General features: G+C 43.0%; 1 protein-coding gene across 2 annotated transcripts in view; it reads right to left on the bottom strand.

Moving 5' to 3' along the window:
* The window catches only part of OMA1 (OMA1 zinc metallopeptidase), a gene marked incomplete at its 5' end in the record, with an annotated part of 524473 nt that extends 517301 nt beyond the window's left edge, over positions 1–7172 (bottom strand). Inside the window, 3 exons of one of the 2 annotated variants that reach the window (XM_081088464.1) lie at positions 397–625; positions 3545–4051; positions 7051–7172. In XM_081088464.1, coding sequence (XP_080944590.1) covers positions 397–625; positions 3545–4032 — 717 coding nt within the window. Of the gene's footprint in view, positions 1–396; positions 626–3544; positions 4052–7050 lie in introns of those variants that run through there. The other variant, XM_081088465.1, reaches the window with a different exon arrangement.
* Positions 7173–15470: the final 8298 nt, after the last annotated feature.

Raw genomic sequence — 15470 nt, 5'->3', positions numbered from 1 at the left:
GAAATAACCCCAAGCACTGGGCACAACTGCAAAGGCGCTGATTCCTAAGTCAGTCGATATGAAGGAGACCCCCTTGAGCCCACTGTAGCCCCTGCCTAGCCCAGTTTGGATAATGAAGGAAAGCTCTCCAGAGAAAGTGGCATTTAAGCTGACCTGTGATAAAAAGGAGTTAGCTGGGTGAATGGGAGGAAAGCAAGATAGTCAGTAGAATACTAAATATGAAAGGTCTGAGCCTTTGCTGGGGGTCAGGGGCGAGGGGGCGGGGGGGGGGCAGGAGGGGGGAGAGGGAAGGTAAGATGCTAATTTCCTATCAAAGTCTACAATAAATATTTGAGAACCTTTCCTGCTTTCAGTACTATATTAAGCAATTAATTAAAAACAATCCTTACTACTTACTGCTTCATATTCCAGTTCTGCTAAAAGACTGAAATGCTCTTTCCCCAACAGCAGTAGCTTGGTCCTTCCTGTGATTGGACTCACTTCCAGGTGAGTGAAATAAAACACTACGAAGAGAAATCCAAAAGTACTCAACCCCAGGAGTAACTTCCATTTGTTCTCCCTTACACTTTCTTTAAAGTGTTCCTTCTTGTTGGGAGGAAGTGCGTGCCACCATTTCCTTATGCCCCTAGATCGAAAAGAAAAAGTCAAGGTTCTAATAATAGTATCAGCACATATCACCAAAACTAAATGCTTACTGCTAGAATTTTATGTCATCAAATACTTGAATTTATGATATTTCTCGGTATAAATGTTTTTTTTAAATTTATAAAATTCTTAGCTAAATGAAAAAACTATATAGAGCAATAGTTAAAAAGTCTAATGTTCATTTTAACTTTCTTCAGTTATTTAAAAGTAAACGTTAAATGAGGGGGTTTATTACTACAACTACCACTAGTTAACACTGACTGACTGCTGACCACATATAATGTACTCTTCTAATCATCATACAGATGTCATCTCATTCAACCTTCATAAGAACCATTACAGGAGAGAAAATGGAGACGGAGGGAAGTTAAGCAATTTGCCCTAGGTCGTAGAGGTGATAAGAGGAAAACCAAACAATGAAGCAATGTGATTCCAGAGTCTGAGCCCTTGACCACGTCATAGGGAATGGACTGCCCACATAAACATCTCTACCTTGAACCACCATTCTCCCCACGGCTCATCAGACCCCCAGCATAAGCTGCCAGTGCTTCAGCAAGTGAAACTACCTCAGCACTGATTTGAGAGGTAAGTATTGCTCAGTAGCAGAAACTCCATCCCCTAGAACAGTGGTTCTCAACCTTCTGGCCCTTTAAATACAGTTCCTTATGTTGTGGTGACCCCCAACCATAAAATTATTTTCGTTGCTACTTCATAACTGTAATGTTGCTACTGTTACGAATCGTAATGTAAATATCTGATATGCAGGATGGTCTTAGACGACCCCTGTGAAAGGGTCGTTCTACCGCCAAAGGGGTCGCGACCCACAGGTTGACAACCGCTGCCCTAGAACATGACAAAGGACAGGTAATAAGAGCACAAGCAAAGAAAAGAAGGAAATCGGAGATTTTATAGGTAACACCTGAGGAGCTCCCATTTCTACCCGGCAACAACACTCCCTGCCGCTTATCAGAGCCCAGAGCCATTCTGACAACAAGCAATGTTTTCAAGACTGGTACAAAAATATTTTCCTTGCGAGTTCATCTGCAAAAGCACAACAAAAATTTAAAACATACACATCATTCTCTTCACAAAAAATTATTTTATAAAATAACTTCTTTAAATTATCTTAATTTTGTTGTCACACTGAAAATGCCTCTAAAATTTAGTCTAAAGTTTCAACCTGAAAAGATTAAACCAACCTATGAAGTATACTTATTTCCTATTTAAAACTTTACATGACTTGTCATTATTTGTTTAAATTTAACATATTCTAAAAGAAAATTTACAGTCATAACCACAACAATAAAAACGTTAAAATAAATAATTTAAAAGGATGGAAGGATTCTTTCCTCCAGCAAACGCAACTCGGGGTCTCCTGAACTCCTCTTCAACTAGGCCTTCACTTTCAGACACTGCATGGTCCAATATTAGCCAGAATCCCCCATCCTCCATATCTGATCACCCCTGAATCTAACTGGGAGCTGCATCCTCCACCAGCCTCCAGGTGATACCCGATCACCCTCACCTGCCTTCAGCAAGAATCCTGTTAGGTCTGTTCAGGCAGAATCTCCCCTTACTCCCAATGTTGCCTCTAATTTTCCATCTGCCGACCCCTGCCCCCTGCTCCTCAGCTAGAAATTAATTCCTATTTTGCCATGCTGTATTCAGAATTGGCTCTGGTTCCACACCAAGGCCTCCTTTCCCCTACTACAATACTCCAGAATAAAATCTGTTTTTACTGCTTTAACTATGGCCGAGTTCTGGTTTTCTTCGACAGTGGTTAAACTGAGAGCTAATCTAGCTGTCTATTTTCCGCATGCTGATGCCAAATCATAAAGAACACAATAAATTACAGGGTACAAGTTCTCAATTTTGATAAAAACAAAACTGGGCTGGTGTGAAAGTAAGAAGGCTAGAAGGAAGTTCACTGTTATTAAACATAAGAAAGCTTTATGGAGATATGCTTAACTTTACCGTTCTTCAATCTTCATGGAGCCAAATAAGAGAAAACAGGCTTATGGGGAGAGCAAATTAAATCAAATATAAAGTACTGCCATTTAGCTGTAAAAATAGTAATTATTATAAAGGGCTACCAAGAGAAAATAATAAAGATTTGTTAAAAATAGAATAGAAAAAAATAAGTAAATATTAATGGTTTAAGAATTAACTTGGCTAGGAGTGAGCCCATTCTTTGTTCTGTTCTTTTTTTAAAAAAGTATTAACTCCTTCACTTTATTTTTTTAATTTTCTTAAGAGAACTTTAAATTTTATTTTTCACTTAGTTTACATTCAATATTATTTTGTATTAGTTTTAGGTGTAACAGCTCATTCTTTTTTAAAAATACATTTTTATTGATTTTAGAGAGGGAGAAGGAGAGAAGAAACATCAATGAAGAGAATCATTGACCAGTTGCCTCCTGCACGCCCCCTACTGGGGATGGAGCCTGCAACACAGCACATGCTCTGACAGGGAATCAAACTGTGATCTCCTGGTACATAGGTGCCGCTCAACCACTGAGCCAATCCAGCTAGGCAAGCTCATTCTTAAATAAGCAAAATTCTTCAGTTTCGTGATCCACTGCCTCAAATTCCATACACTAAAAATTGGATGTTTGTAAAGCACCGTTCTTATCCATGAGTTATAATCAACATTTCTGATTCTTTTTGCAGTCACATATACAAGGTCAATCTTTTAAAAAGTGTCTATATGAGATATGTAAGAATAATTTTTAAAAGATAATATGCAGTAAATTATTTCAAGATTACTAAGTCCTATATAACAAAACTGAATCTTAACTTTGAGCTAACTATGGGAGGGAAATCTAACGAATTTTCCTTCAAAGTGTAGTTTTACCAATATCCTTTAATACAAAAGCTTATTTTTTTCAAAGCATTTTACCTGCCAACAATGATTGCAAGTAGTTTCTGCACTGGTTTAAGAATTATCCACAAGAGAGGGATGGGAGCAGCTTGCCACCGTGGAGAAGTGTGGAAACTCCTGATGTCTCTTATGGGAAAGCAGTTTAGAGGATGCAATACTGAAAGAGCGGGACCTACTGCAACTTCTTCTATCAATTTCTGTCTTGGAAAAGAGTCACGCCATGCTGTACACTTATTGTCCTTGCTTTTAAGACTCGAGAGGTATCCTGCACTTTTGTTATTAAAAGTTCTATAGAAATGTGAGTTTCCAGGCAGAGAAGTCACCCTATTACACCGATTTACTCCCAGTTTGCATTCAATATTATTTACTATGTGGTTAAGTTGTACTTGATGACAGTCCAGTGAGGTTATAGCTGTTCTGTTACATTTTCTCCAGTTGGTCCGTAAATTAAATCGGAAGGAAACACAGTTTCTAGTAGCAGACTGCAATCCATAGACGAAGCTCATCTTTCTTTTGCTTGATTATCTAGAACCCAAAAAATAAACTATAAATATCTCTGGAAAATATGTATTTACCAAACTGGAAACATAACACATTAGGAAATAGGTGTGTCAGTCCTTCCTTTAACACATCTCACACTAATTACCTGGGGTTTCTCACCCCTACAGCAGTGCCTTTGAACAATACAAACCAAAGAGGCTTCGCTTACTTTTTTCTTATTCTTCAACATGTACTTTCAAAACTTTTCTTCTTTCCATTTTTTATTTTTACTCGGAGGAAGTCTATTTTTCTTTTTAATCCTCACCCAAGGACATGTTATTAAGAGAGAAACATCTATCAGTTGCCTTCCCCTATGCACCCCAACCGGGGATGGAACCCACAACCTAGGAATGTGCCCTGACCGGAAATCGAACCCGCAACCTTTCAGTGTATGGGATGACACTCCAACCAACTGAGCCACATCAGCCTGGGCAGACACCTATCTTTATTTTAATGCTAAATTATTTGGGTGATAAGAAATGGATTACATAAAAACAATAGTAAAGTTTTATCAATTGACAGTAATGGGATGGGGAGGGGGTAGAAGCAGGTAATGCTTATAAGCCTAACTTGTAAGATGTTGTTGTTGTTTTTTAAATACAAATTTATTCCTTTCAGGAAAACACTGGCACTTCTGATTGGGATAAAGGTGGCATGAGACCAGATGTATCCTCCCACCTAAGACAACTAAAGATACAGACAGAATAAATAAACAATGGTTTGAACACCCTGGACATTAGGCAATGAAGGTGAATATCAACAGAGCCATACTGATGTAAATACAGATTCATGCGCATCTAAAGGAGATCCAACAAGAACAATGGAATTTGGGCTTTGTGTTGCCAAATGTTCCAATATTCTCAAGGAAAGCCAGAAATCAGGCTCTATGTGAAAGTTATGAATTTAAAAATGTTGGCAACCAACTTAAAAAAAAATTTACCACCTTGACCGAACAAACATAGCCAGACCCCATTCAGTGTTTGATCTCTGAATCATGTTCTTCACTCAATCATTAAATAGTTCATTAGGAGTGCACTACATGCCATATCATATGCCATTCTAAATGCTAGGAATAGCACAGGAAACATAACAGCCAAAAAAAAATCTCTACCCAATTTGCAAAAATGGTAATGCTACACTACGTTAGCATATGCAAATATAAGTAGATCTAAAGGAATATACACCAAACTATTCATAGTGGTTATTTTGGGTGGCAGGATGGTGGCTGTAAGGGATTTAATATTTCCATCATATATACTTCAGTGCTGTTTAAATTTTTACAGCGTCTATTATTACTTCTGTAAGCCTCCAAACCAATAAAGGCAACTGTTTTTGTAATTTCCATTGGTTTCCACCGGCTTCAATAAACTCCTCCAAAAGGGTAGACCAGACCTCCCACTATTACTCCAGGCACCTTCCCGGCCTCTCCTTCACCGGCTCCTGAGCTCCAGACCCACTGATGTACTTACACTTCTCAGGAAAGAAAAGCTAACCTCTCTGCGACAACACACATCTGTTTACACTACTCAGCTCTGCCCATGGCCAAGCAAGCCCCTGCTCATCTCTCAGGGCTTTTGCGAAAAAGTCCTCTACTGACACAGAACGTGTAACATTATACGAATGTAAGTTTTTAAAAAATTTACCATTTACATCACTGACAATCAAGTGTCACCCAGAACAGCAATAGTGCCTGATACTTCATAATCCTTGGTTTATCCTTAAGAACGGGAGCGAACGCTATACATTTTCAAAGAGCCCCTCACTAGACGACACAGAGCAGAAGAAAAAAAATAAAATCAGGGCTGACACATCCACTACAAAGAACTGAAGGAGGTCAACAAACATCGCCGGCAGACATCTAGGATTACGGAATTAATGATGTGAGAAAATTAAACAATTTGGATTGTTAGCCTCTAAGAACATTTCAGACCCTTAATTGTTTAAGTACCATCTCAGAAGCAGCAAGTGCAGCACTCACTGGCACTCACAGCTGACGCCTGGAAGACAGTTTTAACAACTCCGCTGAAAATGACTCTTTCTCCTCTGGTTTCTATGGAAACAGCTGTCAGATTGGCAAAAATAGGGCATGTACTTTAAAATAATCATTCAAGCAAAGCACACACAGGATGGAAGGCTTAAAAAATAAACTGGAAGGCAACAGACTCGGTTCTTAAGCTTCCAAATGTCAGACTGCACCCTTCCCTCCGCGCGGCCGAGAACGCGGATATGCACCCCAATCCTCGCGGCCGAGAATGCGGATATGCACCCCAATCCTCGCAGGGAGGGCTGGGCACTGGTCAGCGCCACTGTGGCTGACCGGGCCCTGAACTCCAAATGCGGTCTTGCCATCTCCGGGACGAAAATCTCAGAGGCCCGCGTGGCTTAACAACACTCTCGTTCCACTTTACACAAGCGAATGCCGTTACTTAAGTAGGTTGTTTCTTTTTAAAGTGATTGTTGTAGACAAGCTTATGTAGAAGTTTGCACAGGAATTTTCCTATTTCTCATTGGCAGGTTCAAGCAGGAAAACTTTTATTTCTCTAGGAGTGAGGAGTAAGAGAGAGGGCGTGACTCCCAGGCGCCTCCAACGGGAAGCGAGTCCCCAGGGGCCACAGGATGCAGTGGGGAGGCTCCGGAGGCGGGGTGGTGAGATAAACAGGAACCGCAGACCAGCAGGAGAGCCGGGGGGCGGGGGGCGGGGGAGGGGCGGCGGGGGGCGGGGGCGGGGGGCGGGGGAGCGGGTGTCTTCCCGGAAAGCACGGCCGCCTGACAGTTGCAACTCCCGTGGTCCCGGGGCAGCACCCTGGGTCCTTGCATTTCACACCACGAGGAGGGGGAAGAATGGCGCTGTCTTCCCACCTAAACCTTTTCTACTCACCCCTCTCTCCCCATTCCCGCTCCGGCGCCCCTCCGTTCCTCCCCGCCTGCACCCCAGTCCTCGCCACCCCAACCCCGCCGGGTCCCCAGGGACCCCCGATCCTCACCCCAGTGCTCCTGGAACTCCCCACCCCTGGGCCTGGCCAACTCAGAAAGGCAGGGCAAAGGCGTCCCCACGCGGACAGACGCCAGCAGTGGCGAAAGCGGCACGGCTCCGCCCACCGCACCCGGCGCAAGCGCACTCCCCGCCCAGAAGCCCCGCCCCTCGCTCCTGCCCTCCCCTGGGCCGGCGAGCCTTTTGCTCCGCCCACTCCGGGCAGTCTGCTATCCGGCCCCGAGTTGTCCTCCCAGCGGGTCCGCGGGCCCTGCGCCGACTGTGCAGGCTGTGGCGCTCTGCCGCCACCGCGTGGCCAGAAGAGGGACGTGTCAGTGGGCTGGGCTGCTTGCCTGGGAACAGCTTCAGTTCGGGTGTCTTGGAACCTGACTCAGCTGAGCCGGGTGATATAAAGAATGACGCAGGCAAGGTTGCGCCCACTGTGGATTTGTAGGCGGTGCCAGCCAAGAGGAAAAAGACTCGGCTTCCAAAAGACTAAGGTTTCCTGGTCCTGAAGTTGCACAGATAGAAGTCTCTGGAACATGAGAACTCTGCTTTCACATGACTTCTGGAGAGGCACATGTTAAGAAAGATGAAGGCGCCCTAGCTGGTTTGGCTCAGTGGATAGAGCGTTGGCCTGCGGACTGAAGGGTCCTGGGTTTGATTCCAGTCAAGGGCACAGGCTGGATCCCCCGTTGGGGCAGCCGGTCAATGATTTTCTCTCATCATTGACGTTTCTGTCTCTCTCTTCCCCCTCCCTTCCTCTCTGAAATCAATAAAAATATATTTTTTTAAAAACCTAATATTATCATAGATTTTTTTTTAAAAAAAAGAAAGATGAAGTATAATCTGAAGCATCTGGAAGTTAGTTGAAAAACAGCAGGCTAAAAACAATGTGTATAGTTCACTTCATTCCACCAAAAGATATTTATGGAGCACCACGTGCATTTGGTTCTGGGGAAACAGCAGTGAACACGATTTTCACAGAGCTTATGTCACCTTGAGGACAGATAGATGATAAGCAAGTAAACAAGTAAATAAAGAAAATATAAGCTAGTTATGGGATTTCATATTAGTTGTACTTAATTCTTTGCACAATGAAAACATCTTAAAGGATGTAAACACTATGAACAATTTTCGGTGTCACTTTCAAAAGGTTTAGAAGTAATTTTTTCTTTTATCTTGCTTCTGTGTTTTATAATTTGCCCTTTACTTTGAAGGAACTATCCTGGCAGACCCCTGACCACTAGTTCCCTGACAACGGAAGTGCCACGTTCCTGAATCTTCATGATTTAATATCTCCCACCCTCTGAAGTCCATGTGTCTTACCAAGGTTTCCTGTGTACTAGACCCCTCTTGCTAATCCTGCACAATTAGCATGGTGGTAACCAATGGGTGTGATGTTCCATAGGATGTCCAGGTGGTCCAGGTCCTTGAGGACTGTATTAGACAGATCACAGAGCTGGCACAATGGTTGTGCACTACATGCTTAGGTCTTGTCTGCAGTAGTCTATCAAACATTCCCCTGATTTCTGAAGGGGCCAGACTGACTGGCAAATTAAATAGGGATGTGATAGGACAGTGGGCAGCAAACTCATTAGTCAACAGAGCCAAATATCAACAGTACAATGATTGAAATTTCTTTTGAGAGCCAAATTTTTTAAACTTAAACTATATAGGTAGGTGCATTGTTATTAACTTAATTAGGGTACTCCTAAGATGGCCTTTGCTAAAAACGTCCTGTTCGCTGAGGTCAACCCCTTCCAACTCTCCCACCCACACTCGTCTTGTATACTTGTTTCAGATAGACGAGTGTGGATGGGAGAGTTGGAAGGGGTTGACCTCAGCAAACATACCTCAAAACAATGTACCTCCCCCGCACTGCGTATCCTGCGGTCACCCGACCGACCGACACCCCCCACTTCTTCTAACGCCACTTCTTCAAAATAGACTCGCCCAGGCCGAAAACCGACTTCTGAGCATGGGCCACGAAGTTTCAATTGCACTGTACGTGCGCGCCCACACGTGGTATTTTGTGGAAGAGCCACACTCAAGGGGCCAAACAGTCGCATGTGGTTCGCAAGCCGTGGTTTGCCGACCACTGTGATAGGATGACCATTCCTGCATCCTTTTGGTCTCTAGTAGTGACATTGATCTTCACCATCACCACCCTCATTTCCTTGGATGAAGTATTGGGTTTTATTTATTATCTCAAGTTGGTAGAGAAGGAGCAGTTTCAGAACCTTTCACTTGGTCTCCCCCACTATGAGAACTAAGACCTGATGTGGAGCTTGCTCCTGCTACCCTATATATATTCTCAGGTGCTGGGGGAATGACTACTGGATGGATCTATAGACCTGTGGACCCATTGTAAGCTGGCTATTGTGCAGCACTTTGCTCATTATCTGACCTCCGTAAGTACCCACTCTCACAGAAGGCCCATGATAATACTTTGGGTTTCTGGGTAACCAGATCCTTCCAGTTCCTGCACAGTGCCTGGGTATTTCTCTTTCCCCAACATGTTGTTAGCTGAGAAGATGATTGAAGGTATTAGAATAATCATTACAGTAAACACCTGTTTCAGTGTCACTGGGTCCTTCTTCCTAGGGTCCCCACCCACCTTTTAAGTCATGGGCTCTCTGTGGTCTGGTTCTGGAAATTGACTCAGATCTGAGAACTGAGCAAGAAGGATGTCTTTTTGTTGAGGCAACTGCCCTCAGACTCCTGCTCCTCCATTCTTGCCTTCTTCTGCTTATAGATGTTAAACAGCACCCTGTTGGCTACCCATCGATTTTTCACCCAGGGACATCTTGTACTATTAAATTCCTTCACAACCTCCTGTGTATCAAGCCCGCTAGGTGCCCCCCTGACCTTGCCATCTGTTATAGCAATGACTAGAGCCTGCAGCCTCCAGACTTCTGGGAGTTATAGCCACCACCTGGCTTCTATTACCTCTGTGACTCCCTGGATAGTATCTGACCCAGCCCTGTGTCTCGTACCATCATCCCTGGCCTGCACTCTGAACTCCTTTGTGAAGCGGGTGCTCCTCTCGCATTGCCTATGTGTGTGGTCTGTCCTTTGATCCTCCTCTGGAACATAACCCTCTCCCTGGTCTCCTGGCTCCACACAGTAAAGCACTTCAGCAAGCCCACTTCCCTCCTTCTGCAGCGGCCTGAGCAATCCAGCTGCCTTCCTCCCTGGAGATTTCCCTTGGCTGCCTCATCCATAATATGCCTTCTCCCCAGGGACAGCATGCATCCAATGACCAGTCAACCTGGGGAAAAGGGGTGGGGGGTGAGGTACAAAGGCCTGGCCACTGTACTTCAATTGAGGACAACACTGCAGGGCCATCCCAGCTCCAGAGCTGCCATGGATTGGCTGAGAAGCCCCCTTCTGCCTCCGCCCAGTCCTCTTTCCTTTACTCCCTTGTAGGTGTCCCTGAGAACCACACCCACCCCGTCAACAACCCTCCCGCACAGATTTAGCTCAGAGCCTATTTCCAGGGAGCCCAACTTAAGGCAACAGCATTTTCCCCAGAAGTGGAAGCTGCTTTGATACAGAAAGTCTTTCATGCACACCTCCATGAGGAAGTTCTAGAGCAGCCGTGGGCAAACTACGGCCCGCGGGCCGGATCCAGCTCGTTTGAAATGAATAAAACTATTGAAATAAAAGACCATACCCTTTTATGTAATGATGTTTACTTTGAATTTATATTAGTTCACACAAACACTCCATCCATGCTTTTGTTCCGGCCCTCCGGTCCAGTTTAAGAACCCATTGTGGCCCTCAAGTCAAAAAGTTTGCCCACCCCTGTTCTAGAGGCTGAATACTGAATTAAAGGAGAGACTAACTCTGAAGAATTATGAGGCATGATCTGTCTTAGAACCAGGTGTAGACTGCTGATCTCGATTCGGGCTGAGAGCCAGATGGGGTGGCCACAGCATGTGATACGGGCTGCAATGGGTGGGTGGTACTGTCACTGAAGTGGCCTTTCATTATTATTTTTTTAATATGCCAGGCATGACTGTTCCAAATGTTGGAAATGACTGGTCCTGAGTCTGAATTCACCCCAACATAGACAATTGCAACATCTTCATTTGCATATTCTACTCTCACAAAAATTGGCTCAAGATTTTCTTCATCCACATGTTTATCTTCCTTTACTTTCTTCTTTTGTCATCCCAGCCCTTCTTTCCATTTAACATGAACAGACATGCCATTTTATTTATTTTTTCCCCCTTGGAGAGAGTGGTCACACCAGGTTTCACCATAGAATTTTTATAACTCACCACCTGGATTGTTATTGCACCAGTCACCACCAGCTTGCTGGCTGGTTTCCCTGCCTCCAATTCATCCCTCTTGTCTAAACAGCAACCAACCAGTTCCTGGTTAAGCGGGGGAGGAGGGGCACCAAGATGATTCAGTATTGTCCAACTAGTTCCAGGCTGGGCCCTGAGGAAGGCCACATCTTGGCTGTGGGTCTTGCTCACTCACCAGAGATGAGCTCTCCAGAGATTCCAGGTGAGCACTTTTCTTTATTGCACAAATAAAATATTAATACCCCAGAAAAGCAAAACCAAAAGTGAAAACCACCCTTAATCTCACTACCCAAAGATAACCACTGTTAGCATTTTGATGTGTAACCCTCTTGAAATGCAAGATTAAAATTACTAAAAATACGTAATACTTTGATAGGATGAAATGTTTCTTACCATCATTAATGTGCATTCCTTTCATTCCTCATGATGTTAACACTTTTTCATGCTTATATGTTGGATTTCTTCTTTAGCAAATTGCCTGTTCATGCCCTTAACCCATTTTTCTATTAAATATTTATTTTCATTAGAGTGAGCTATCAAAATGTTTTATATATGTAATAATTGCCTCTTGTGTATGTAGCTTGTTTGTCTTTCAACTTTGTTACTTCATGTATACATGTATGCATCATTTTTTAAATTTTTCTATAGACAAATCTGTCCAATTTTGTATTGTGGTTTCTGCTTTTGATGTCATATTTACCTTCAGTCTCAATCCCCAAGATTACATATTTACCAATTTTTCCTAGTATGTCAATGATTTTGTTCTTCCTTAAATCTACCAGGAGTTTATTTCAATGGAAGGTAGGACAGAAAAATATAGTCTAAAATATTTTCTGAATGGTTAGGCCAATGGGACTTTTACAACAAATAGCTACATGTGCCCATCCCATGGGGAGGCCCAGCAAGGTAACTGCTGTCCCAGCAACTTGCTGACTAACCCAAACTTTCCTACTGACTTGAAGTGTCTCTGTTGTTATACACTAAATTCTCTTAAGTACTCACATCTGTTTCTGGACTCTATCTTTTGTTCCCTTGTCTATTCTGGCACTAGGATGTGATTCAAAGTATTCTAACTTTACGATTTTGATTTCATGTTCAAATACTTCCTGGCTCTTCTTACACCTTTGACCTTCAAGAACTTTAGAATTATTTTTTAAGTCTGACCCACCAAAAATGCATTCGTATGTTGATTTTTTTTTATTGCTGCTATTTTTAAACTCAGATTAATTCTGAGGAAATTTATATCTTTGCAATATTGAACCTATCAATCCAGGAAACTGACATGTGTCTCCGTTTATCCAGGTCTTCTTCTATATCTCTCCATAAAGTTTTACAGTGCTTTTACCTGGTTCAAAGCAGTGTAATTTTTAAAATGAATGATAACTTTGATTTCTTAGGATTACAAAAATCTCAGGACTGGAAGGGACTTAAAAATCTTCTCATCACTGAGACTGCCTCTCAACCAACGAAAAGTCTGGGTGTACTTGCGGGGGTGGTGGGGTAACAAGATGACATAATACTATATGTATTTTTTGTGACTTCCAGTTTATCACTTGAACAAGAGATCTTGGAGAAATGTCCGTATCAATGAATATAGATCAACTTAATCCATTTTAATCACTGCATGGTGTTCTATGGAAAGGATGTTGCATCATTTAATTAATTATTCTCCTGTTTGTGGACGTTTTATCTATTTCCATTGTTTCCATTGTTTTTCTGTTATAAATAACTCAGCTTACAACCTTGAACCCTAACTAAAATCAAAGTCCTTCAAATTCAAGAGAACAAAACCACTGCCTGCAAAACCCCCCTCCCACAAGTCACCAACAGCAGGCAGAATGCCCGTTCAAATAAAGCCTTTTTTTTTTTTTTTACTGTGGAACAGCCCTTCAGTTTTGTTCAACAAACATTTATTGAACGTGTATTATATAGTAAACTCTGGACACCTTTAATACATTAATCAATACAATAGACAAGTTAATTAATTCAAAAATATGTATGGCGTGTACACTCTGTGCCAGGCACTGATTAGATCTGAGGATTTCAGGGAAAATTAACAACCCCCTACTATCTTCTGAACTCCAACAATTCTCAAAAAAAGGGGAGGGGGGAGACATTACAACATAGTACCCACTTACCCATTTATTTCTAAGCCCCAGGTAGTTCTTCGCCCATTAGACCAATAGACCAGGCAACAGATGCTCGAATAATTTGGACAATACCTTTAATTTGTGGTGAAATTTTCATGCTTATGTTCTTGCACATGCTGTTCCCTCTGCGTGGAATGCTGTCCAAGTTGGGGCTCTCTCAGGAGGATAGTCAGAGACAAGAATTCAAATGCAAGTCATTTCTTTGGGAGGTGATCCCAGGAAGTGCTGGTTAGAGAGTAGACAAGGAAGGGAAGGAAGCCAACAAATGACTCATTAACCAATGAGTTACAAACAGGGGCAAATGGAGTGGAGTCCCTCTGATAGATGTGGGGAGGCTATGGAACACACATCTCAGAGTTTTCCCAGATAAGGATGGCATTGCTAGCCCATACACCCACTAACTCCAGCTAGTCATTGCTTGAGGGCTTCCCTGAGGGTGATAATTCTCTGGCACTACCAGCCTCCTCCATGTGCTCCTGTGGGCCCCAAAACAAGCCTCAAGCAAAGGGTTTCAGATGCTGTCAGTTGCTAGTTGGACTAGCATGTGCAGAAATGTAGGCTGGACACCAACATGCAGGGACCGATGAACAGGCATCAGTGGCATCTGCTACAAATGCCTTTTCTACTGTCACATGGAAAATTCGTTCTTTAAAACACAGAGCAAACATCCCCCACTCTGGCAAGTCTAGCATGCATCTGAACCAGGCTGGGTGAGTTACCCCACTTCTGTGCGCCTGTGGCATTTTGCTTGTGTCATTCCTACTAAGAGACTGTAGGTGGTGACTCTGAGACCCAGGTTGTCCCGGCTCCATATCCCAGGACAAAGCCACTAATGAACTCCCACACAAGTGAGCCCCTGGCCTGTAGATGCCTCACTCCCATCTCTGCCGCGGTCTTCGTTTCACCATCTCCTCTGTGTGGCTGTGTCCTCTCTTCTTCTCACGAAGACACCAGTCACTGGATTTAGCGCACCCTAACTCCAGGATGCTGCTCTCCTCTCAAGAGCCTTAGCTTCTTAACATCTACAAAGACTCTTCCCAGAGAGGTCACCTTCTAAAGTTCCATCTGAAGTGGATATCAACCTGGGGACACTAGCCAACTGTGGGCCCAACAGGCCCATCAAACCAATGTCATACTTGGACATTTGAAGAAGATGACATTTTTCTCTGTGGCTCTTAAATGAGGAGAATCTGAGACAAGGGCTGCTGGTGACCATCTTGCTCATGATGAGGAGAAAGTTGGCCTAGAAAGTGAAGTGAAGCCAAGAGCAGTATAGAGATATGAAGAAACCTGGCATTGTTTGACATCCTGGGCTCCAGCCGTGCCTGAAGCTAAAACCTTCCTCTCATTTTCCAGCTACATGAGTCAACAAATGTCTCTTACTGAAACTAATTTGAGTTGGGTTGCTACCATTTGCAACTGAAATAATCCTTACGAATACACTCAAACACCTGACAAATTGCTGTGTCTCCTCAGGTCTCAGTTCAAACATAACTCTCTCAAGCAGAGCTTCCCTAAACTTCTCCCCACTTCCACCCAGATCGCATCGGTTCCCTGTGCTGGATGTTCTCACAGCCCTGTTTTCCTTCATCGTGACACTTAGCCCACATTATTGTAATTACTTATTCAATTTATTCTCCTATCCCACCACCATCACTAGCTAAAATGTGAGGTCTTTGAGAGCAGACCTCTACTTATTGCAATATTCTCTTTTCCAGCATGGTGACAGAACATAGCAGGTGGCTAATGTCTATTCATTCACAGCTTCATATCTTTTTTTTCAAAAGTATAGTAAAATAAATCAGGATCAACTTTAAGTGTTTTTGTGTGGCTACTAGATTATGGTAATATGTCCTGATTAATTTTTCATATAAAAGCTAGTAACTGCTTTAACCTAGGAACTTCCTAATGAAATTATAATAATTTTTTTAACTCCCCAGGCTGATTCAAGGAAATAAGTTGAA

Source organism: Myotis nattereri (genome assembly GCF_964212035.1).
Source record: "Myotis nattereri genome assembly, chromosome: 3".
In the NCBI taxonomy this organism is placed as follows: Eukaryota; Metazoa; Chordata; class Mammalia; order Chiroptera; family Vespertilionidae; genus Myotis; species Myotis nattereri.
Note: the sequence above shows the minus strand (reverse complement) of the source record. Positions and strands in the feature narration are given on the sequence as shown.